At 47.6% G+C, this 26,130-nt stretch overlaps 1 protein-coding gene across 1 annotated transcript in view; it reads right to left on the bottom strand.

Moving 5' to 3' along the window:
• Positions 1-26,130, bottom strand: part of PPIP5K2 (diphosphoinositol pentakisphosphate kinase 2) — a 1,112,711-nt gene that overhangs the window by 1,004,167 nt on the left and 82,414 nt on the right. The window contains exon 5 of the mRNA XM_069226183.1: positions 2,880-2,965. Within this exon, the coding sequence (XP_069082284.1) occupies positions 2,880-2,965 (86 nt within the window). The remainder of the gene's footprint in view (positions 1-2,879; positions 2,966-26,130) is intronic.

The following is a 26,130-nucleotide window of genomic DNA, read 5'->3' as shown; positions in this document are numbered from 1 at the left end:
GTCAGCAAACCAGAAAAAAAACAGCTTTCAAGGACAAAATGGAATATCCTTCTAATTCAGACTTCCAAACCAAGTGGGACTAGGTACCCTCCCACCACCAACAGTACACATAGACCATGAAGACTGAATCATGTGTATAAACTAGCAGATAATAAGAATCTAAAGAGCCAAGAGAACAGCAGACACTCCATTACCCAGCACAGACAAGGATGAGATCCTGAGTCAGAGCCACAGGCAACTGAGATATTTTATTATGCTCAATATGCATTTAGATTTAAATTTCCTACTATTTTTGCATTTTTGTAAAAAAATAAAAAATAATAATATAGCAAATTTAGATGCACAAAATATTATCTCCTTCATTGGGTGCCCCCACAATCCTGTTTTCTTTAATATGTAACAAACCATAGGGTTGACTGGTGTAACTGATGGAGTACCTATGTGAATCTCTCTTAATGCTCCTATCTTTTACTTTTACAAAGTGGTTAACTCGCATCCCTGCTTACTGTAATTTTAACTGTCATGGTTTGGCCCCTGGACACTGCCAGGAGGTCAGACGGGCAACATAAACTGAAGTCTTCCCCTTCATCCCTGACAGATCATCTTCATGACCTAGCGATCTAATACTGTGCCCATGTACACGTGTAGAAAAGAAGACGTCTGCCCATCAGAAGCAGAGAAACCCTGCAGAAGCAGGAGTCAGAGAAGTCGAAACCTTTATGGTCAAAAAGGAAGCTTAGGCAGACACTTCTTGAAAAACAAATGTAGCATCAAGGGGCTAACCGAAAGATTATAGCACTAGTATGAATATTTCATGATGTGTTCACTCTGAACTCCCTCCATGCCTCACCTAAGTTAGCACTTACAGTCATAGCAGAGAAGCGGAGGCTACCAAAAACAATGTCAACAAATAAAGCAAGACTCTGATTTGTTCAAGAAAGGCAAGAGGGCAACCCATTCCCTGCTCCCATTACCCTTCAAAGTAAGACTTTGTATGTAAATCTTTACTAATCTGCTTGAATATATTTTTTGGAACATTGGACATATGTACCAGGGATCAATTCTTCCAGATGAGGCTTAACCAATCATTTATATATACTGTCAAATTGACTTTTTTGTTTTAGTATTTCAACATCTCCTTAAATACCACCAGATTTCCACAGTGCATGTGTCACACTTTGTAAGCTTTAAGGTCTTTGGAAAAAATAATCCCAGAGTGTCCTTACTATATTATGACCATCCGCATCCTACCTCAAGAATATGCTTGTCTCTGTCATAATACAACTGACTGTATTAAATCTTAACAGCCACCGCCTCATTTAGTATTCATGCATTTCCAAACACTTATTCATTCAACTCCCTTTAAGGTGACAAGAAGGAAGAGGATCTAATTGTTCTGCTGAAATGAGTACAGCAACATTCCTAACCCTTCCATCACCAATAAAAGGTCCTAAAATATATTAGTTAACAGTGATGTGCTTTCGGAGAGCACTGCATTTACTCAGTGTTACTTGCCTTCTGACCTAGAACCGCTTCATAACTATTTCTCTCTCTTCGATCCACATTTATGTTTTTAGAGTGCCTATAATCCTAGCTGGGAACCATATGATATGCCTTTGTGTAATCTAAGCAGACAACATTTACTGTTCTCAATGGAAGCAAGCCTTGGCTCAGATGATCAAAAACCAATCTGATAGCCCAAATATGATGTTTAATAGCGAAATCATGGTGTATCCTAAAGTCTTGCTGTTCGACAAACTCTGATAATCTTTCATTTGTGCGTTGGATGCTGACTTTGTCTCTCCTTCCTTTCACTGACCAGGAGCATTTAACAGTTTGCTAGTTCCACATACATTTCTAATTGTAATAAGCAATTAAAAAAAGCATCAAGTGGTTCATGCAATAAAATGCAAGCTCATTTAGTACTCCAGAGTGTATTCAATTCAGCCCTTTTCTCACATTTATAGTGCTCCCAGATCTATTTTGACTTTGTTCTATTAATAGACTTAGTCCGCACCCAATGTCCATTTCTACTTTGAACATACTTGTGTGTTTCCATAATAAAAACTCCATAAAATACGAGTTCATAATTTTACAATTTCTTAACTTGCCCCCAAATACTTTAATGTCTTTCTTTAAAAAAAAAAAAAAAAAAAAAAAAAAAAATGTTTTTACATATGCTATCTAGGCTCAGCTCCATAAAGGTGGCCACTTATAAACAGTACGTCATGTGGTTTGCTGATAAATTTATTTTTAAACTAACTAGAGTTCTACTGCACAATGCCTACAAATATAGTTAAAAACAAACAATAGGGGTTATTGGAACATTAAAGGAAGCAAGCAAAGTAAAAAAAGAAAATAATGATTGATGAGTACAACAAAGAAAAATAAATTAAAAATGCAACTGTAATTGTGAAAATGAAAACAGAAATGTACCTTAACAAATGAGAAATTGAGACTGGCAGCTACGTGCAAGGGTAGGGGCTCAGTAACGGAGGAATTAAATAAAATAAAAATATTCTACGTGAAAAAAACATTCACTGATATACTTACTTTGTATGTTGTGTTCGTATGGGAACAAAGGTATGATGGAATATTTATGATTCCTTTATATGACTAATCGTACAAATCACTGCCAAAATGCATACTGGATAAATTAAATGGCTTACTGACAAAATGTACTTGTGATGTACAGATAAGAATAAAACTACATGAGTAGCGTCACTTTTCTGCCGTGTACATGAATTCGGAACACTTAATGGCTGGTTACCTTTGAATATTGGGCCAATTATAAAACAACTGCACCCTTTTATAGAGATCAATTTAAAATATTTTCTATTTGCTAATTAACTTTTCAAAGATTTTCTAAACTATGTTACCTTCTGGGTTGTTTGAATCACGATTCAGAACTGCATAACGGGGAAGTAATATTCCCTCAGCTTTGAGGATCCGATAAACTTCTCTCCTAAAAGGTGAAAACAACTGAAATTCCATAACCTTTTATAAGACAGCCTGCCACTAAAAAAATAATCAATTTCAGATCAAACTGCAGCCTTGTATGCATTCGCCAAGGACGAGGAACCATAATATACACATTTTATTTATTGTATACAACAAAGTGAATTGTTTTTCACATAAATGTATCAATATACAATTACTGATTAATTAACATTTTCATAGGGAGGAAAACCAAAATTGATCTTTTAATTCCAGTTGATTGTTTAGCATTAAGACACTAACCTAGTATAAGAGCTATGTAATATTTAAGTTTACATTTTTGATACATTTCAGTGTTTTTCGATCTGACAATACTGAAAAATAATTTACAAAAATGCTGTAAACAGCCTAATGCATCCACCTATGGCTTGTCTGCCTTCTTCAGTTAACAGGAAGATCAGTACAATATCTAATTAGTACTCAGTACAAGGGTCACCACAAATGAGAACACCAGAGTGTTATCAAGCATGAAACTGATTAAGTGAGCTGTGTAGCATTTTGGTGCTCAGTAAGGTCAGTCTTTGATTAGGTTGTTGTGAAAGAGGACACAGGTGAGTCAATAGACAATTGGGATGCCGCTGTTTAAAGTGATGCAACCATTGTTAACAGGTGGGAGGCACCACTCCTTAGCCATGTACTGGAATGCTGCCACCCTATCGGGATTGCGGCAAAGGAGCGCAGCTACACTAAAGTGGGGCAAAGCTGAAGCCATAGATCTTGGACGCAAAGAAGTAGGGGGTCTGCGCAGGATCCCTATAGTGGCCTCCTGGGACACTATGATATTAACCTTGAAACAGACTTGCAAACCTTTCAAGAAACCCTCACTGATTAAAAATCCCCTCCAGGCTAGGCCTATACACCAGCCTCCATCATACGACTGAACACCACCCAATATTCCTTGGGCGATTAATACCCCATACATTCTTCCCATGCACGCTAATGTTGCCAGGGGACATTCAGGTTCGGATGAAGGGAACGTTTGCTGTGAGACAGACAGATATTTGTAGGTGGGGAGAGTCTGTGGGAATGGAGATGAGAGTTTGTGGAGACACCCATGTTTTAATGACGTCACAACCCTTTGTTTATGCTTGCTCTTCTTTGTGTAAAAATGGCATGAACCAATTCTTCCTACCAAACTTCTGACCCTCATGATGCCCAACGTAATTTACGCTCAGTTTGCACCCTTGTTGTATTTTGTATTGCTGACTTCTTTGAAAAATAATAAAATTGGCTCAAAAGAAAAACAGGTGGGAGGCAGAGGCCCTTGTTTAGAGGGAGTTGAGGACATAATGAAAGTTGAAGTTGTTGCAGGACTCTCAATGTCTGAACAAGACTGCTGGATTTTGGGAGGCAGCACCTCCGAGCGTGGGGGACTGAGTCTGATCCTACATAGTGTGATAGCTCCTTGCTTAACCCTTTCACCTACCTAGCAGCACCTCCCCAGAACCCAAGAGTAAAGGTGATTTGTGGCAGCCTACTCAGGGAAGTCGTGGTGGAACAGATCTTACCCCTTTCTCTGTTATACACGCCTCATATATGCAAAGACAAACAGAAGCAGGATTTGGTTCAATACGTTTATGAAGCAACTGCATTCTTTGTAAAAAGTCATGAATATCGATTATTAGGATAATGAAACACAACACCATTAGTGCAGTGACTAGAAAAGTGACACAGAGGAAAAGTCCCACCATACGGTCGCAATAGTGACTCTAAAATCCATACCTGCATTACTAAGATTTTACATGAGAGCAATAGCAGTGTTAGCCCAAGTCTGTCCTTCTGATGGATACAACTACCTGTGGATTCCTCACCTTATGAATTCTCCCATGCGCCATCATCCGACTGAAAATCTTCTTCCCAGCTCTCCACGTCGACAAGGACGTCACAATTGTACGGCTCCACGCGAGTTCGTCTGATGTCACCGTGCCAATAAGATGTCCTCGCTGGCGTGCTGACGTCAGTTCCCTTTTTTCCGTGCCTTCGACGCTAACGGTTTTCTCCTAGCTCTCGCTACTGTTGAAGGTGTTCCATCTTGTTTCTGGATACAATCTTGTTTCTGGTTACAGTGTCTCCTCCTAGGAAGTCGGGATTTAAGCCTTGTCAAGAGTGCGGGGGTCGCATGTCGGTCACTGACCCTCATGATGATTGTATTTGGTGTCTGAGCTCAGAGTATGACGTTGAGGAGTGTGTATCCTGCCTGAGCATGAATACGAAGGCTCTGAAGGAGAGAGAAGCACAACTCTTTTTGGCTAAGGCAAATAAAGGACATAAGAGCCATCACAGGTCGCCTTCTTCGTCAAAGAAGCACAAGAGGCAACATCGTCATGACTCTCGGCGCAGTTCGGCTCGGAGCCGTTCAAGGTCCAGGTCTCCATCTAGACAGCGCCGTGCGACGTGGGAGGTTAGTCCGACTGTGACTCCAAAACCTCAAAGCCCTCAGGCTTCTCCGGCGCCGTCGGTCTTCGAGGTGGTTGCGCCTCCAGGGAGTCCTCGCTTTTCACCTGTGGCGCAGGATTCGGATGCTCAAGTGCAAGTGCAGCATGGATACCAGCGGTATCCTGCCTTCCCAGCTCTGGAAGCGGATCCGGCGGCATTTTAAATGCCATGTTTTCTATGTTTAATGCTATGGCCCCTGCTGGTGCACCGGCTGGTCCCACGGGTCCTTCAGCATTTACGTTGGGCTCCCCGGCTCCTTACAAGGCGGCGCCGTTTATGCCCTTCTATCCAGCTGAGGGTGCCAGTTCGGCGCGATGACGTCACCTCAAAGACCTGCAGTTCCGATGACGTCGCCTTTTAGACCTGCAGCGCCAATGTCATCACCCTTTCAGTCGACGACGATGACGGAGCCTAACGTGACCACAGCACCTATAGGATCCGCTCCGGAGCTGGATGACTCAGAATTAGAAAGTAGTCAGCCTTCTTCTCCTGGTCCACGCCTTTCAGTTCTGAAGCCAGTGTCATCGACATCGGCCAATTCTATGTCTATGCCAAGGTTAGAGGCCAGGCTGAGGTCGCGCAGAAGGGCTGTAAGACTTTTGGAGGAACAGGAGTACCAAAGGCAGTTGCTGGAAGAAGGAGAGATTGTGGAGCCCTTGGGGCAATATCAAGGACTTGACTCAGCCAGTGGGCTAGACACTTCCCCAGAAATGGACCTTTCTTCACCAGGGGAGTTTACAGAGGAGGCGGCCTCATTCCATACTGTGGTCAAGAAGGCGGCACATTTTTTGGATCTTCCGTTGCCTGCTGCAGAAGTCAAAACAAATATCCTAACTGAGGTCCTGCATCCTTCTTCGACTTTAGCGGATCCACTGCTTCCGTTTAGTGATGCTCTTACGGAGCCTATCTTAGAAGTATGGAGGAAGCCTGTGTCGTCCCCGGCTGTTAACAGATCTGTGGCAAGGAGATATAGGGTGGCTCCTGGAGATCCGGTATTCTTGTCGAAACATCCTACCCCTGGAGAGTGTAGTTGTTCAAGCCTCTTGTTCCTCACGGTCTGCACCAGGCTGCTTCCCTGTGATTCCGTCGGACAGGGAGTCCAAGAGGATGGAGCAGTCGGCGAAGAAGACTTTTTCTTCTTGTAGTATAGCCCTAAAAGCAGCAAACGCTACCTGTCTATTGGGTAGATATCTGCACGCCCTGATGGATTCAGCTAGGGCTATGGTTCTGGACCTGCCACAGGAGGTGCTAGGACAATTTGGAGAACTCCTGTCGGATGCTCAGGGCGCGGCAAAGCAGATAATCCAGTCTGGTCCGGATTCTACAGATTCAGTGGCCAGGGCGATGGGTACCTCTATTGCTACCAGGAGGCATGCATGGTGAGGTCCTCTGGCTTTTCCTCTGATGTCCAGACTGCTCTCTTGGACTTGCCTTTTGATGGGGAAAAACTTTTGGTGCTAAAGCGGACTCTGCCTAAGAGCGCTTTAAGGACAGTAGGGTCACAGCAAAGTCTTTGGGTCTGCAGGCTTCCACTCCTACCCCATTCAGGTCCTTTCGGAGATTCAGGGGTTTGGGAGTGGAGCTGTTTATCATGGGAGACCCCAGTACACAGTCCAACAGCCTGCCAGCCTCCCTTATAAATCCTTTAGAGGGCGGGGAGAGTTCAGACAAGAGAGGCCACCCAGCAGCACCCTGCGTCATTCTCTTCCTCTAGAGGACAACTACAAGGGAAGCAGCCCTAGTTTTCTGCCCATTTTCAGTCATACTTCTCCTGTAAGGGGAAGATTACGTCTTTTTCTCCACGAGTGGGAGTTAATCACATCAGACTCCTGGATTCTGAACAATGTGAGGAAAGGATATGATCTTCCTTTTCAGGAGTTTCCCCCTCCCATCCCTCCCCGTCCCTCGTTTTGTTCAGAAGACCATCTCCTATTGTTGCAGCAGGAGGTTCAAATCCTGTTATCAAAAGGTGCAATGGAGTTGGTTCCAGAGCAGGAAAGGGGTCAGGGTTGTTTTTTGAGATATTTCCTGATTCCCAAGAAGGATGGTTGATTGAGACCAATCCTGGACCTGAGGATTCTGATTTGGTAACTCAAACAGGAGAAACTCAAGCTGCTGACTCTAGCACAGGTACTGCTAGCGTTGAACAGAGAGGATTGGATGGTGTCTCTTGACTTGAAGGATGCTTACTTTCATATTCCTATACTCAAGTCGCACAGGAAGCATCTCCGGTTTGTGGTGGGGTCGCGCCACGACCAGTTTGCGGTCCTTCCGTTTGGTTTACTTCAGCACCTCGAGTCTTCATGAAGGTGATGGCGATGGTTGCAGCAAGTCTCCGAAGGAAGGGAATATCGGTATTCCCTTACCTGAATGACTGGTTGATCAAAGCCAAGACGCAAGAGCTTACCAAGACGATTGGTTGATCAAAGCCAAGTCATCACTTGCAGATGACAACTCAGTTGTTGTTCAGTCTGGGCTTTTCAGTAAACGTGCCCAAGTCTCACCTGGAGCCCTCTCAGCGCCTCCTGTTCATAGGGGCCGTACTGGATACAACATTGAATCGGGTCTATCCTCTGCCTCAGCGTGTTCAGGACATCCAGGCGTAGATTCCAATGTTTCAAAATGGAGCAGTTGTTCCAGTCCTCAAGGTCCTACGCCTGCGTGGTCTGTTCGCTTCTTGCATTCTGTTGGTCACTCATGCACGTTGGCACATGAGGGCTCTCCAATGGTGCCTCCGCAAGCAGTAGTTTCAACACAAAGGGGATCTCGAGGAGTCGATAACGATTTCCAGAGACGCTGCAGCGGATCTACGATGGTGGGCTGTGGACGGCAACCTTTCTCAAGGAAGGCCGCCTCCAGTGACCAGACATGATTGATGCTTCCACTCTAGGGTGGGGAGCTCATCTGGGGGGGGACCTTGAAATCAAGGGTCGTTGGTCTCCAGTGGAACAGACTTTTCATATCAATATGTTAGAGTTGCGGGCAATAAGTCTGGCTCTCAAGGACTTCCTCCCGTCCCTTTGCAGTCAGTCAGTTCAGGTCCTGACAGACAACACTACCACGATGTGGTATATAAACAAGCAGGGAGGAGTAGGGTCGTACCTTCTATGCAGAGAGGCTCTGCGGCTCTGGTCCAGGACTATCGGATTTGCTTAGTAGCGAATCATCTGTGCGGAGTACTCAACGTACGTTCGGACACTCTCAGTCGGCTGGTCACGAGTGGCGTCTCCATCCGGATCTGGTCCTTCACATCTTTCAGATGTGGGGTTCTCCAAGGATATATCAGTTTGCCACTCAGGAGAATGCACACTGCCAGTCATTCTGCAGCCTCCAGTATCCGGTGCCAGGATCTTTGGGGGACGCGTTTCAGATGTCTTGGTGAGACCAGTTGCTTTACGCGTTTCCCCCCCATACCCTTGATTCCTCGGGTTCTAAGGAAGATTTGCCGAGATCGGGCTCAGGTCATTTTAATAGCCCCGGATTGGCCAAGAAGGGTGTGATACACAGACCTTCTCCATCTCTCACTGTGCCCTCCGCTCCATCTCCCTCTCAGGGCAGATCTCCTCTCGCAGTAGCAGGGCCAGGTTCTACACCCCCACCTCCAGGGCCTGCACCTTCATGCCTGGAGATTGAACGGGGCAATCTGAGTTCTTTTTCTCTCCCAGCCAGGGTAGTGGATGTTATTTTATCGGCCAGGTGAAACTCCACTAAAACTGTTAATGCCGGCAGGTGGGCAACATTCGTGGCTTGGTGTGGAGAGAAGCAAATTGATCCTTTGAGGGCCCATCTGTCCGATGTTCTGTTGTTTGCATTAGCTTTCGCACAGAAGGGTTGTGCAGTTGCTACTGTTAAGGGCTATTTGGCGGCACTGTCAGCCTTTGGATCAGCCCTCCTTGTTTAAATTGCCTATTGTTATTAGGCTCTTAAAGGGTTTAACTAATACATTTCCTCCTATTCATTTTCTTATGCCTCAGTGGGATCTAAATCTCGTTTTAACTTTTTTAATGGGGTCATCGTTCGAAACCATGCATTCTTGCCCGCTAAGGTTTCTAGTTCTTAAGACGGTTTTTCTGATAGCTATAACTTCGGCTAGACGCGTTGGTGAGCTTCAGGCTCTTTCTGTTAAACTTCCCTTTACTTTATTCTTTCCTGATAAAGTGGTGCTGAAAACCAGGGCGGCTTTCCTACCTAAAGTTGTCACTCCCTTTCAAATGGTGCAGACCATTACCCTTCCATCTTTCTACCCTCCTCCTCACCCCTCGAAGGAGGAAGAGAGGCTCCATCGTTTGGACCCTAGAAGGGCTCTCAGTTTTTATATTGAGAGGACGAAAGACTTTAGCTTGGAAGACCAGCTGTTCGTGGGATATACTGGAAAGAGGAAGGGCAGAGCGGTCCATAAAAGAACGATCTCCAGGTGGATCATTCTTTCTATCAAGGTTTGCTACTCATTGGCAAAGAAGGTTCACCCTGAGGGTATTAGTTTTCACCTGTTCGACTCAAAGGCACGTAAAAAATGGCTGAAACTGACGTCAGCACGCCAGCGAGGACCTCTTATTGGCTGCGCCAATTGAGGCGAACAGGTGAAAACTGGTGAAAACCGACCTCACAATAGCTCAAATGAATACATATTTACATAAAACCATAATGATGCAATAGAATTATAACCATCATTTATATATACACATAATTACCAAAACCTACGTACACTTGTAAAACAAAAATCTTGGTATGACCAGACAGGTAACAGGGAGGTGGGTGGGACTGTGAGGAATCCACAGGTAGCTAGTGTATCCACTAGAAAAAGCGTTACAGAAGGTAAGTAACTTGTTCATCTGGCCTCTGAAAGGAAACCCAATCCCCATACACGCGCTATAGTTAGAGAAGAGGTCTGTTGGTCCGATGGGAGTCCTCCACCATGAAAGAAGAGAAGATGCAGAGTTTCAGCAGAAACTGCTAGGACAATGTGCAGCATGAGATGGCAAGCTGCATGTCACCTCTATGGTGGTGGGAGCAGTGTGGTGTTTTAGAATAAAACATCTGATGTTCTAAGAACTGCCCAGACGTGACAACACATTTTTCTGTGTATGGAAGACATTGTAATCTTTGTACCAGCAGAACCCGGTAAACTATCATGTGCAGCCTTGGGTTGAGCACAGGATGAAAATGTTGTGCAAAGAAGTGAATAGCAAATTATGCATGGAAAGGCAACTCATAAAAATAATAAAACAGCTCCACTAAAATGAAGCTTTGCTAAAATATTGAGGAATAAAAATGAAATGTAGCTAGGAGGAAGGACGCATAACCGATAATCCATGACAGAGGATCGTAGATAAAAATATCTCAGACAGTCGGCCCCTATTTAGGGAGGATGTTTCCAACATACTTTTTTCCTGTCAGGACTGTCGGAGAAAGCCATGTGGCCCCAAAAGGAAAGCAAAAAATAGCCCATACATTCTGGGAAAGAACTCATAGCATTCCAAGGCAATTTATTGTTTTGCTTTTTTTTTTTTTTTAATAACAAACTCTTGCTTTAGGAATGTGTTTCTAAAGTACAAAAGAAACTCTGCAGATAGCCTCATTAAACATGCCTGCTTTCAGCAAAGTTTCAGTGCCCTCAATAGATCTGCAATGGCAACAGAAGCTCTGCTGAATGCACAGAGGTCTCTCCCTGCATTGCAAGGATCTCTAAGCAGAGATCTATAAATATGGTTTTCCGCAAGGGTAGAAGTGTATATCCCTCTGCTCTCCTAGCAGATGGACAGGTAGCTCCGTCAAACTCGAAGTAAGCCTCTTGTTCTTCCAGCAGAATCCTCCTTTATGATTTTATAAAGATCCTTCCAGGTGTCAGACTGGTCTTGAAATAGCTCACCTATTAGTAGCTCTCTATTATCGCCAGGTGACACCACCATGCCACTTCAGATGCCTGCTGGACATGCCATCATGACACAGGGTTTGTTTTGAAGGGCTTTACTCTTCAATTTGATACTTCATTGATAGCGTTGGTGTAATGGCTGGCTTTGATTGAAGTGATGAGGTTCATGCACAAGGATCAGAGATTTTAAATGCGGGAGGTCACATGAAAAGGAGTGGATTTTCTTCCATTTCCTTTCTCGTTTGAGAATAGTGTGCTTGTTTTTTATTTCTTTGAAATGCCACTGTGCAGAGGTTTTAAGTACAAGATCACCTGGTTCTAGAGGGGCATGGATGTTTACCTGGTTCACAGGTTGGTGTTGTATTCCGGGGTTAATATTGTTGGTGATGGATCAGAGTTTATGTTGTAGAAAGCAATAGAAAAGTTCTTGAAGAACCAGAAGTCTTTTTGTGTCCTTTTGGTTGTCCTTTATACTCTGGCTGGACATCTAACAGGGTGATGGGGTTGGCAAGGTGCTTGGCTTAGTCAAGTTGTATGGGTGGTCTGCAGGAGGTCACTGGAGAAACAGTGGTCAACGATGTTGCTTTGATATGGGTTGACTCAGTGATGAGCTTTGTCTGGCAGGAGTAGCAGGAGGACTGGACTCTGGTAAGTCAAATCTTTACTATCACCCCTCTACCTGCATGCCATCACATACCCCACCCTCACTCCCATCACTCCACCACTACCCGCAGACCCCACCATCCCAATACCAAGCCCTGCATGCAACACCAATGCATGGACCCCCATCACAGACCTGCATGGATACCCATCACTAAAGCATGCACACTAGAGACAATCACCTACCCCACCAAATAACTACTCACGCAAGGCAAAGCTGCGAGGGCAATAACAACCATACATGGCAACATACCCATGCTCAAGATGGCACACGCAGAAACAATATCACTGCATTTAAATCCCCACAGGCCCCCCACACAATGTCACAGGAGAGGAGGTGCCAGCAACATCCAGTCCCCCCACAGAAGAGACCCACAGTGATGACAGCAGCTCTGCACGCCTGGATCAGGATGACCAACCTGGCCCATCAGGGACCTCCGGACAGTCAGTTACCCAGGCACAGTCCCATGCCACCACTGACCCTAGCCCCTCAGGAAATACCAGCACAGTACCCACCCAGCATGCCCATACCTCTGTCCCCAGGACACGTCAATCAGCAGTGTGTCCACCACTACAGGGACCCCAGGGAACCCCACAAACACAGGTCGATCAGGGACCTGGGGTAAGTGGCAATGGGTACACGGTTCAGGGGACAGAGGCACAGGACAGCAGGGAAGCTGGGAGGACTGCTGTGCAACAGGGGAGGACAGGCCCAGGGAACCGACTCTCCACGAGGCACTCACCAACATCCTGGGAGCATACCACCATTCCCAGGAGACGATGGACCAGATACTGGGGTCAGTAGCCATAAGAGGTTGGGGTAACCAGAGTCACCTGCAAATTCCGAGGGATACCAGTTAGCCAGACACTAACCCTTAGGGCCAGCCCCATACCCATACACCAACACCATCACTCACTGTGTGGAAACCAGGGCACTCCTATTGGCCACACCCTGTTCCTCTGGAGTTGAGCCATCACATATGGGATGCTGCTATTCCTCAGGATAAAGGCATCATGCACAGACCCAGGATACGTTCCACTGACTGGTCCACCAGGAACACTATCTGAACATTCATAGAGTGAAAGCTCTTTTGATTTCTGAAACCTACTCATTTCTGCGGGGGTAGGGGGGGGGATTGGCAAATGCAATATTTGTACCATCTATTGACCCAATGATGTTGGGGCTATGTCCCATTGCATAGAAATCAGCTTTCACTGGGGCCAAATCCTCCACCTGGGGGAAAACGATGTAGCTGCACATGTGTTTCATCAGGGCAGACAACACTCTGGTCAGCACTACTGAGAACATTGGCAGTGACATTCCTGCTGCCAAGACTAGTGTCACTTGGAAGGAGCCAGTTGTCAAGAAATGCAGCACAGATAGGACTTGCACAAGAGGGGGGATCCCAGTGGGGTGACGGATAGCTGAGATCAGGTCTGGCTCTAATTGGGCACACAGCTCTTGGATTGTGGCCCTATCAAGTCTGTCGGTGAGGATAATGTGCCTGTCATCCAACGTTGCCAAGCCCACCAGGGGCCTGTACACGGGGATGCCTCCATCACCTATTCATCCGCACCGGTTGTAATCTAGGAGGCAAAATGATGAGCAGCTGGTCAGTTTTCAACATTTCCTAAAAGTACAGTGCATAGCATGTTGTGACAGAAACAGTATGTTGATGTTTATCCCCAAACTTTGCCTATGTATGCTGTGACGCAGTTAGGAGCCATGGCCTGCCTACCCCACCCCCCTCACCGAAATGGCACCCGCCTGTCCTGTTAGGAGGGACATGTGGAAATGAGGTAATGCTGCTGACGTTGTGCGTGGTTGCGGGAGGCGGTCGAGTACCGCAGTGCAACTCCTCATTGGTTGTCATTGGGCCCTATGTGTTACAGTAGCCAACGGTGATGGTATACACTGCTGTGGACGTCACTGCCATTTTCTATTTGTTCACTCACTTGCAACCTGACCTTCAACAGGAGAGGACCTACACTGCAAGTGCTGCTGTGACCTGTGTCTGGAAGCGACCATGGCTCGAGTCACTGGGGAAAGGGCCCCTGCCTTCACCGCTGCAGAGTTGGAGAGACTAGTGGATGGGGTCCTACCTCAGTACCGAATGCTGTATGAGCCTCTAGACTAACAGGTGAGTACACTGTGAACATGATGCACCTCAGGCACCTCAGGCCCTGACCCAGTTACCCCTGCTGCCCTGAGTGAGGAGGCTATTGACCTCCTGCGATCCATCTCTGTTGAACAGTCAACCATAATGAATGCAATCCAGGGCCTGGCAGGGCATTTGCAACATACAAATGCATTCTTGGAGGGCATTCACTCCGGTGTGGAGTCCCAACAGAGATCATTCCAGGCTCTGGCCTCCTCCCTGGTGGCAGCCACTGTTCCTGTGTCTAGTCTCCCCCCTCCAACTTCCTCTGCCCAGTCCCATGCCCCTGAACCCCAACCTATACCAAGCACACATTCATACCTGCAGGCACCCACGACAACACACAGGAGTGGCTCAGGCAAACACAAGCACCACACATCATCCCACAGGCACACACACACACACACACACCATCCAGATGCTGGCATAACAACATCCACTGCCTCCACTGTGTCCCCCTCCTCCTCCACCTCCCTCCCAGAAGCGTCTACACTCACACCTGCATGCACTACATCCACACCCACTGCCTCCATCACCATCATACCTATCACTACACGCCCCTTACTGGCAGTCACCACCCTCACATCCATGCACATGTCCCCTGTGTCCTCTCCCACTGTGTCTGTGCCCCCTTGTAGGAGGCTGGCCTGGCTTGTAGTGGGTACCAGAGGTACGTACACCTTGTGCCAGGTCCAGTTATCCCTTATTAGTGTAGAAGAGGTGTTTCTAGCAGCTTGGGCTGATAGAAGGTAGCTATGGCAAAGCAGCTTAGGCTAAACTAGGAGACATGTAAAGCTCCCACTATACCACTGGTGTCATATGCACAATATCATAAGAAAACACAATACACAGAATTACTAAAAATAAAGTTACTTTATTTTTATGACAATATGCCAAAAGTATATCAGTGAGTACCCTCAGTATGAGGATAAGTTATATACACAAGATATATGTACACAAACCAAAATTAGGTAAGTAATAGCAAAAAAAAAGTAATGCAAACAGTGCAGAATTACAATAGATTGCAATAGGAGCACATAGGTATAGGGGCAACACAAACCATATACTCCAAAAGTGGAATGCGAACCACGAATGGACCCCAAACCTATGTGAGCTTGTAGAGGGTCACTGGGACTGTAAGAAAACAGTGAGGGTTAGAAAAATAGCCCACCCCAAGACCCTGAAAGGTAGGTGTAAAGTGCACCTACTACCCCTAGAGAGCACAGAAGTCGTGATAGGGGGATTCTGCAGGAAGAACAACCACCAGCAATGCAACAACAGTGGATTTCCGGACCCGAGTACCTGTAAGACAAGGGGACCAAGTCCAATAGTCCCGACAGTGTCGAGAGTGGGCAGGAGCCCAGGAAATGCCAGCTGAGGGTGCAAGGAAGCTGCCATCTGTTGGAAGAAGATTGGAGTTCTGCAAGAAAGAAGAGGACTAGGAACTTCTCCTTTGGAGGATGGATGTCCCACGTCGCGATGAAGCTTGCAGAGGTGTTCCCATGCAGAAAGACCGCCAACAAGCCTTGCTAGCCGCAAGGGTAGCAGCAGAGGTTTTTGGGTGCTGCTGTGGCCCAGGAGGGACCAGGATGTCGCCACTTGGAGGAGGAGACAGAGGGGGCGCCCAGCAACTCAGGGAGCCCTCACAGAAGCAGGCAGCACCCCCAAAAGTACCTGAACAGGCACTTGGAAGAAAAGTGAACTGGAGTCCACGCGAAGTCACAAAAGGGAGTCCCACGACGCCGGAGGATAACTCAGAAGGTTGTGCACTGCAGGAAGGAGTGCCGGGGACCAAGGCTTGGCTTCCAGGATTTCCTTCGTGCACAGAGTGCACAGGAGCCGGAGCAGCTGCAAATCACGCGGTACCCAGCAATGCAGTCTAGCGTAGGGAGGCAAGGACTTACCTCCACCAAACTTGGACTGAAGAGTCACTGGACTTTGGGAGTCACTTGGACAGAGTTGCTGAGTTCCAGGGACCACGCTCGTCAGGATGAGAGGGGACCCAGAGGACCAGTGATGTAGTCTTTTGGTGCCTACGTTAGCAGGGGGAAGATTCCGTCGACCCACAGGAGATTTCTTCAGAGCTCCTGGTGCAGGGTGAAGGCAGGCTACCCCAAGAGCATGCACCACCTGGAAACAGTTGAGAAAGCCGGCAGGATGAGGCGATACAAGGTTGCTAGTAGTCGTCTTGCTACTTTGTTGCGGTTTTGCAGGCATCCTGAGCAGTCAGCGGACGATCCTTTGGTAGAAGGTGAAGAGGGAGATGCAGAGGAACTCTGGTGAGCTTTTGCATTCGTTATCTGAAGAATTCCCCAAAGCAGAGGCCCTAAATAGCCAGAAAAGGAGGTTTGGCTACCAAGAGAGGTAAGAGTCTATCAGAAGGAGCCTCTGCCGTCACCTGCTGGCACTGGCCATTCAGAGCAGTCCATTGTGCCCCCAACACCTCTGTTTCCAAGATGGCAGAGGTCTGGGACACACTGGAGGAGCTCTGGGCACCTCCCCTGGGAGGTGCAGGTCAGGGGAGTGGTCACTCCCCTTTCCCTTGTCCTGTTTCACACCAGAGCAGGGCTGGGGGATCCCTGAACCAGTGTAGACTGGCTTATGCAGAGATGGGCACCATCTGTGCCCATCAAAGCATTTCCAGAGGCTGGGGGAGGCTACTCCTCCCCAGCCCTCACACCTATTTCCAAAGGGAGAGGGTGTTACACCCTCTCTCAGAGGAAGTCCTTTGTTTTGCCTTCCTGGGCCAGGGCTGCCTGGACCCCAGGAGGGCAGAAACCTGTCTGAGGGGTTGGCAGCAGCTGCAGTGGAGACCCCGGAAAGGCAGTTTGGCAGTACCCGGGTACTATGCTAGAGACCCGGGGGATCATGGAATTGTCCCCCCAATACCAGAATGGCATTGGGGTGACAATTCCATGATCTTAGACATGTTACATGGCCATGTTCAGAGTTACCATTGTGACGCTATACATAGGTAGTGACCTATGTATAGTGCACGCGTGTAATGGTGTCCCCGCACTCACAAATTCTGGGGAATTTGCCCTGAACGATGTGGGGGTACCTTGGCTAGTGCCAGGGTGCCCTCACACTAAGTAACTTTGCACCCAGCCTTCACCAGATGAAGGTTAGACATACAGGTGACTTATAAGTTACTTAAGTGCAGTGGTAAATGGCTGTGAAATAATGTGGACGTTATTTCACTCAGGCTGCACTGGCAGACCTGTGTAAGAATTGTCAGAGCTCCCTATGGGTGGCAAAAGAAATGCTGCAGCCCATAGGGATCTCCTGGAACCCCAAAACCCTGGGTACCTCAGAACTATATACTAGGGAATTATATGGGTGTACCAGTATGCCAATGTGAATTGGTAAATTTAGTCACTAGCCTGTTAGTGACAAATTTTGAAAGCAGAGAGAGCATAACCACTGAGGTTCTGGTTAGCAGAGCCTCAGTGTGACAGTTCGGCATCACACAGGGAACACATCGTATGAGCACTGGGGCCCTGCCAGGCAGGGTGCCAGTGACACATAGACCAAAACAACATATATACAGTGAAATATGGGGGTAACATGCCGGGCAAGATAGTACTTTCCTACACCCCTCCTCCCAAAGTACACAAACGCAATCACTCAGTGACCCAACAGTCATCCACCTCACAACATCCAGCCCATGCACCTGCACCCAAAATCAGCAGACACCTCCTACAACCACTCACTCTTCCTCCACTCCCAAACCTTCACCCTCTTCCCGCCCCAGTGTCCCTAAGATGCTTTTCCTCTCTGCTGTTGACCTCTTCCCTACCCTTCCTCCCCCCCCCTCACATCGAGCCAGGTTGGGAAGATCCCAGGCCAGCACCTCAGCCTCCCAGTCCACAGCCACTGTAGCTTCGGCAGCTACTGCAGGTGTGAGAGGCTCCAAGGAGACGAGACACCTATCAGCACTGGCAATGTGCCTGCACCAGCTGCCATGGGGAAGGGCAAGGAGACACCACCAGACCACAAGGGCAAGGAGGCACCACCAGATGGCAAGGAGGCACCACCAGACGGCAAGGAGGCACCACCAGACGGCAAGGAGGCACCACCAGACGGCAAGGGCAAGGAGGCACCACCAGATGGCAAGGGCAAGGAGGCACCACCAGACGGCAAGGGCAAAGGGCCTACCCCTGCAGGCAGGAGGGACAGGAGGCCTGGTGCTGTGACAGAATCTGAGCGCCCACCACCAACCTTGGTGGTTCAGCCGTCCGCGGCTTCAGGGGAAGGGATGGAGCCTCCCGCAACCAATGGCAGCACCGACACCAGCACCACTGCCAGCACCGCCACCTGCACCGACACCAGCACCAGCCCCAGTGGGCAGCCGTCTGCGGCTGCAGGGGGAAGGGTTGAAGCCTCCCCCCACCACTGGCAGCACTGCCAACAGCACCGCCACCAGCACCACTGGCAGCAGCAGCAGCCCCAGTGGGCAGCCGTCCGAGGCTGCAGGGGAAGGGCTGGAGCCTCCCCCCGCCACTGGCAGTACCACCAACTGCACCGCCATCAGCACCGCCACCAGCACCACTGGCAGCAGCCCCAGTGGGCAGCCGTCCGAGGCTGCAAGGGAAGGGCTGGAGCCTCCCGCCACCACTGCTAGCACCGACACCAGCAGCAGCAGCCCCAGTGGGCAGCCGTCCGAGTCTGCAGGGGATGGGCTGGAGCCTCCCCCCACCACTGCCAGCACCTCCACCATCACCACTGCCAGCAGTAGCCGCCCCAGTGGGTAGCCGTCCCAGGCTGCAGGGGAATGGCTGGAGCCTCCCCGACCACTGGCAGCACAGACACCAGCACCGGCACTGGCACCACTGTGCAGCCATCAGATGGACTGTAGTCCTGCCTCCATGGAGTGTTATGCATCCTGCCCATTGTAAATCTTGTGGGTCTGACAACCAGGTGAAAGACTGTGACCATGCACACCCAAAGATCTGCATCACAGGGCACAATGTCCCCTCCAGAACCAGTGGAAGAAGGCATCCACTCACCCCCTCCCTGCCAGGAGGAAGCACACTGGGCATTATGCCCCCTCCAGAACCAGTGGGCAACCCACCCACTTGAGAGACTGTGGCTTTGCACGCCCCAGAACCAGGCAGTGGGCAAACCACCCACTAGAGAGACTGTGGCTTTGCACTCCCCAGAACCGGGCAGTGGGCAAACCACCCACAAGAGAGACTGTGGCTTTGCACTCCCCAGAATCAGGCAGTGGGCAAACCACCCACAAGAGAGACTGTGGCATTCCACTCCCCAGAACCAGCCAGTGGGCAAACACCCACAAGAGAGACTGTGGCTTTGCACTCCCCAGAACCAGGCAGTGGGCAAACCACCCACAAGAGAGACTGTGGCTTTGCACTCCCCAGAACCAGGCAGTGGGCAACCCACCCACTTGAGAGACTGTGGCTTTGCACTCCCCAGAACCAGGCAGTGGGTAAACCACCTACTTGAGAGACTGTGGCTTTGCACGCCCCAGAACCAGGCAGTGGGCAAACCACCCACTAGAGAGACTGTGGCTTTGCACTCCCCAGAACCGGGCAGTGGGCAAACCACCCACAAGAGAGACTGTGGCTTTGCACTCCCCAGAATCAGGCAGTGGGCAAACACCCACAAGAGAGACTGTGGCTTTGCACTCCCCAGAACCAGGCAGTGGGCAAACCACCCACAAGAAAGACTGTGGCTTTGCACTCCCCAGAACCAGGCAGTGGGCAACCCACCCACTTGAGAGACTGTGGCTTTGCACTCCCCAGAACCAGGCAGTGGGTAAACCACCTACCTGAGAGACTGTGGCTTTTCACTCCCCAGAACCAGGCAGTGGGTAAACCACCTACCTGAGAGACTGTGGCTTTTCACTCCCCAGGACATCACACAGGTCATGTAGCCCCCTCCAGGACAAGTGGCGTCGTACCATCTTCCAGCTGAGGTGCCTGTGTATTTTCGACCTGATGCCTCAGAGGTGTTCTCTCCGTGTTGTTGCAGGAGTAAGGTGGGGCCTTGGCCTATGTGATGTGGCCCTGTGGCCCATGGACATTGTGGACTGGGCAGTGTCCCTCCATTTGTATAACTGTAAATACTGTTTTGAATTTTGAGTATGTTTTCCTGGATTATTATCTCATTACTCTCACTTTAATCACTTCCTTTTGTCCTTGCATTATTCCTGTGGGTAGTGGGTGACTATGTAATGTTACTGCATCTGTTTGTGTGTATGGTGTTGGGGGTGGCGGGGGGCGTTGTGTGTGTGTCACTCTCTGTGTGCTAGGTGGCAGTACTCACCGTGGTCGTCATCGCCTGCGTTGGTATTCCTGGTGTAGGAGGAGGTAGACCAGCATGGGGAAAATCTGCAGTTCGGGCTCCATGGTGGCGTGGTCCTTCCCTGAGTCTCCAGAGGTGAGTAGTTTCCCTTCTGTGCAGTGTTTCTGCCGTCCTTTTGAGGTCGTTGGTACCGTCCCGGAAAAGGTCACAGATTGGTGTCTCATAATACAGTGGGCGGAACCTTGTCTGCCACCTTGCTGTTGGCAGTTACCGCTGCAGTGCTTGTTACTACCGCCGTGGCAGTTGGTGTGTTAAAGTGGCTGTATGTGTTGGCGGTTTCCGCCCTGGTCATAATTCAATTTTTGTTACTGCTGGCTTGTTGGTGATATTACCGCCGCATTATCACTGACCGCCATGGTTGTAATGAGGGTCATAGTGTCAAATGCCGCTGAGAGATCTAGGAGTAACAAAATAGCACCTTCCCCCTGATCAACTTTCCTTCGGATCATGTCCACAGAAGAGACCAAGTTGTGACGGGTCCAAGACCCCACACGTCTGGAAAAAACAAATAGCCAGCTCGGTATTGAGGTGTTTCTCTAGTATCTTAGCTGTGGCTGGCAGCAAGGAGATGGGGAGTAGATTTTTTAGATCATTGGGTTCCCCGACAGGTTTCTTAAAGAGGGGAACAACAATGGATTCCTTCCAAGCTGGAGGAAAGCGTCCTTCCTTCAAAATTTCTTGATAAACTGGTTCAAGGGTGGTCGAAATCAAATCAGGAACTAGTTTTAAGATCTTAGGAGGACACAGGTCTAAAGGGGAACCTGATTTCAATCCCCCTAGGGAGATCTTTGATTTTAGGTGCCTGTAACATTGAAAAACATGTGAGCTTTGGGCCAAGATCTTGGACCGAAACAGCTCCATGATCTTCTCCTCTCATCTCCATGGGAGGCTGCTTAAAGTTGGCATGGAGTTGAAGAACTTTATTCTTAAAAAAAAAGTCAGCAACCCTTTGGCAAAACTCCAAGGAGTTCCCCAGCACCGGGGCACAGGGGGAAGAGGTAAAGGTACGGACCACCTTAAAGAGTTCTCAGGGCCCTTTCTCTACTTCTGTAATTTTACGGGTATAGAATTCTGTTTTAGCTTTTTTGATTGCTGATTTATAGTTCACTAGCTGAGCCCTAAGCTTAGCTTGCTCCTCCGGGTTCTGATGGAGCCTCCACCTCCTTTCCTGGGGTCTATAAAGTCTCTGAAAATTATTTAATTCCTCAGTGTACCAAGGGGAAAATATAGACCTCTAAGGCTTAAAGCCTGATTAAACTGGGGGGCAAGGGGCCGGGGGATCAACCTATTGATGGCCCCTTTAAGTCCTTGTTCAAAACCCTACCACACTGACATGGAGGTTTCTCTAACCAGATTCCACCCGGTCTTGAGGGCACACATCAAGTTCTGCTCCTCAATCCTATGCCATTGTCTAGAAATTTAAAGGCCGGAGAAACTTTAGAAGGGCCAAAAAGCATGCAGCCTTTATAGTTAGCAGCTGGTGTTATGTCCAATCCATGGGAGAGTTGGCTAGTCGACAGAAATTATCATGATGAACAAAAATAGCATGTAACGTATGTCCTGCAAGATGAGTTGGAACAGTGCTTGTACTATCCCAATCCAGGCTTGCCATTAAATCAAGAAACTCCAAGGCCTTCAGGGCCATGGCTATGGGTTTAATCAGAGCTGGCCAAGAAGATAAACAGGCGTTTTTTGGCCCTGGGGGCGATAAATTAACAAGCCCTCACAAAGTAACAAGTGTTGTTGTCTTATCTTAAAATAGCCCCCTTCACAAAGTGCAGCATTAACCTTGAGAGGTTCCAAAATGCAATGCAAATTATTCCTGAAAATTATTGCCAAACCTCCTCCCTTCTTCCCCGTCCTATCAAGCCTGGCAAACAAGTACTCAGGGGGGCAGACAGCCAGAAAATCAGGATTGTAATCCTCTCTGGCCTATGTTTCAGCAATGAAGAGGCAATCTAAGTTATATGCTTCAATCATCTCTCTTATTTCCACAGTGTCTGCTCAATGAGCACACATTAATCAGGCCATATTTATTTTATATATTGTAAGGTCTTAGTTTCTGAATTAGCTGATTGAGTTGAAGCTTTTAGCTTCACCACCGGATCGTCTTAGGTTCCCAATTACTAAGCCCACACTTCCATCCCTTAATCTGATTAGGATCAGCCTGGTCACAGCCCTTGTGCAATTTACTAGCATGGATGTGCAAAAGTGCCTGTCTTGTATTATTTTGTGCGGAGAGGATTGGGAAGGCAGCATCAAGGAGCCTGGGCCCCGGGCCCTGTCGGACGCAGACGGGCCTGCCTTAGGCGCGCCTTTTGGCGCACCCGCTGCGCGGCCGCATCCCCATCAACTTAAATGCCGGTTGGTGATCCGGCCGAGAGAGCAGAGTGAGCAACTAGACCGACCCCCCAACCTCTACCCCCAAGATGGCCACCGCTGCCACCGACCGGGGAGGGCTCTCACAGACCCTTCACCACAAGTCGTTGACTGGCAACTGTAACTGGCCCCTTGTTTAAAGACGTAGTCTAAGAAGTGTCCCCTAAAAATACGACACCAGAATAAGAGCAGTTTAAAATGATCACTAAATAGAAATTGATGCTTTCGCATAGAACAACAGAAGTGCATTCAAATGCATAAAAACATAGAAAGAACAAAGCAATATCATTTATACTTGCGATGTCCACGCTACACGGCCGCATCCCCATCGGCTTAAATGCCGATTGGTCATCCGGCCGAGAGAGCAGAGCGAGCAACTAGACCGCACGCCACCCCCCCCCAACTTCTACCCTCAAGATGGCTGCCGCTGCCACCGACTGGGGAGGGCTCTCACAGACCCTTCACCACAAGTCGTTGACTGGCAACTGTAACCGGCCCCTTGTTTAAAGACGTAGTCTAAGAAGTGTCACCTAAAAAGGTGGCTAAAGTCTCCAAGGAAAGTACCATATGTGTGATCAATGGTTGGGTGGCGATGACATAAATGATTTAAACTTTAAAGCTATTGATTTGTCCAGAGGTCTTGTACATTAGGCGGAAGGTGATTGCGGAGATTAATAAAAAAAAGAGAAGCTCACTTGATTTTAGTGTTCTTTATTCACTTAGGCAGCAAGGCCGGGAGGTTCTCTGGGTGACTGCAAGGCCTCACTTTTGAGGGTGGTGTACACACTGAATGCTGTACCCTAAATGTATAATGACATATATGACTGGAGAAAAAGTGGATGTGAATTATACTGCACCCAGGTTGTACTATGAAAAAAGGTCTGTGATGCTGGTGCATGAAACACTGTGAAGTATGCACTGATATCCATGAGTTGGAGGGTGGGTTCTGTTTTGAGTTTTTCGGAGGGGGGGAGTGATCAATACATTTTAAGGTTGCAACTGCTACAATTGGATGTACTGAATGTGTTACTGATGTCAGAGTCTGAGTGCAATTGTGAGGATGAGCAATGCCAGGGTTTAAAATATATACAATCTGCTGTTTTACCCACAAGATAGAATTTGTTTGTGTTGCAGAAGTAGGAATTTGGATGCCTAAAAGCACCCAAAAAGTGATGCCCTTGTCATGTCTGCCTGAGCTAGGAATTTTCCCCTGTGCTGTCCAGAGCTCAGGTAAACTTCTCCCAGCTAGGAACTGGTGGAGCAATCACTCACACGCTGGCTTCAGAAGCGCAGCTTTGGTTGTAGATGTTGAAAAAAGAAAATCAGTGCTCTGTGCTTGAAACAAGTTTAAAAGTTTATCTGGGTTATTCTTTGATATTTTAATTTAGCCATTGAGGAAGAGGACTTTGTTATTTACTTGTGTTGCTTGAAATCAGTAGTCTAAATCAGTGTCTGGAATTATTCCCCATCCGCATCCTAGAAAACATAGGTTTTGTTTTTATGAATTTATGGAAGGAGTAAACCATCCTTTCCTCATTCTTATTTTTGGCATGGCAGCTACAGAGTTCAATCGTATTGAAAGAGAGGAGGTATGCTCTTTCAGATGTTTGGCATGAAGGAGTTAGGGAATTCTCTGTAGTTTTAAAGTTCCTCAGGTTTTTTTATTTGTGTACCCAGGTCCGACATATTTAGGTTCTGGCAGAGATTGTGACTGTATTGATGAGATGGACAATAAAGTGGCCAGACCAATTCATTTCAATAGCGGTATCAAATATTATGCACAGTGGTTTTGAAACGGCAAGGTTTAGGGTAACACCTTTATTACAAGTGGATCTGTGAATTTGACTTACGAGTGACAACAAAGCTCTTGCTGTACCATCTCCCTTACTATTCCAGTGTCTATTAAAATTCCCAGACAATAAAAATCATTTAAGAAAAGTAGTGTTTATCTGAAATGTGTTGGATCTCTGAATAACTGGTTGAGGGAATTTAAAGAAGCCTATTACATGAGACAAGTGATATACGTATAATAAGGTCTTTCAATATTTTAGGTGCTCCACTTACCACTTTGTGTTGTCTGTTTACACATATACTGTCTCCATCAAAAATCATTAGGTCGGGTGATAGCCAATGTTTTTGTAAGGAAGAGTATGTCAACTTCACATAGACCATATTTGCTACAGTTGGAAAATTCACAATTGCTGACCTACAGTTTAGCATGTACATTTGATTTTAGTTATGTGGTTTGTTTTTTTAGTTTATCTTCACTCTATCAGGAGGTAGACCTTTTAGTATATTCCTGTAGCAGAATTCCAGGTTTTTGGAATGGATTCCTATTTTATAAGTGTTTTTCTTGAGCACATTATCTTTAATGCTATTTAGCTGGCCCTATTTGTTCTATTTGGTTGGGTATTAAGGCACTAGTATGGCGTTGTCAATGCGACAGGAATGGAGAGGTGGAACTGTTTCTGTAAGTTGGCAAAGACTTTGAGACTACTACTTTGTGAGAGAATCTTGGTGGAATTTTATGGTGACTGAAGGTGAGGATTGAGGGGCTCATTATGAACACGGTGGGATTCCCCACCGTCTTCATGCTGCAGGTCTAAACATAAACCGCCATCCCCTAGAAGAGCCCGCCGACCCTATAATATACATTCCACTGGGCCAGAGGAATGCTGGTCCAGGACATTGCCGACAGCTCCACATGGAACCGTCGTCAATGCCGCAGTGCGGTGGGTGCAGCAGCACCTGGCGCGCAGATCACTGCCTGTAAATCGGGCAGTGACCTGCCCGACAGGGCTGTGTACGGGGCCCCTGAGCACTTCTTCCGCCAGCCTTTCCCTGGCGGGGGAAACCGCCAGTGAAAGGCTGGAGGAACAAGGGTTCCCTATCTGGAGGGCTGCGACATCAACAACAATGTTTCGGACTCATTCGCCTCTTCGACACCTGAACTATCAAAACCATGTAAGCTAATAAACTGGCTTAAAGCAACTTATTTTGTTCTTCCATGGAACTATCTGTGGCTTTCATTGACTGTATTGGCTTTCCTACTTTGGATTGGGTTTGCTATAACATTCCTTCTACTAATACATGGTCATTTTCTTCCTGAAAAATCAACTGTTGAACAGGTGGATGAGGTCCTAACACCACATTTTTCTTCTCACAAGGTCCGTATAGACTTTTTCTTTTGTGAACATTTCCGCTGTACCAGATCTTAATGGGATTGTTTGGGATAAAGTAACATTTGATATATAAAAGAGGTCATTCAAATACCATGTGTATTTAAACTTTCAATGAACT

Source organism: Pleurodeles waltl, chromosome 1_1 (assembly GCF_031143425.1).
Source record: "Pleurodeles waltl isolate 20211129_DDA chromosome 1_1, aPleWal1.hap1.20221129, whole genome shotgun sequence".
Classification (NCBI taxonomy): domain Eukaryota; kingdom Metazoa; phylum Chordata; class Amphibia; order Caudata; family Salamandridae; genus Pleurodeles; species Pleurodeles waltl.
This window is presented reverse-complemented; position numbering and strand designations above follow the sequence as displayed.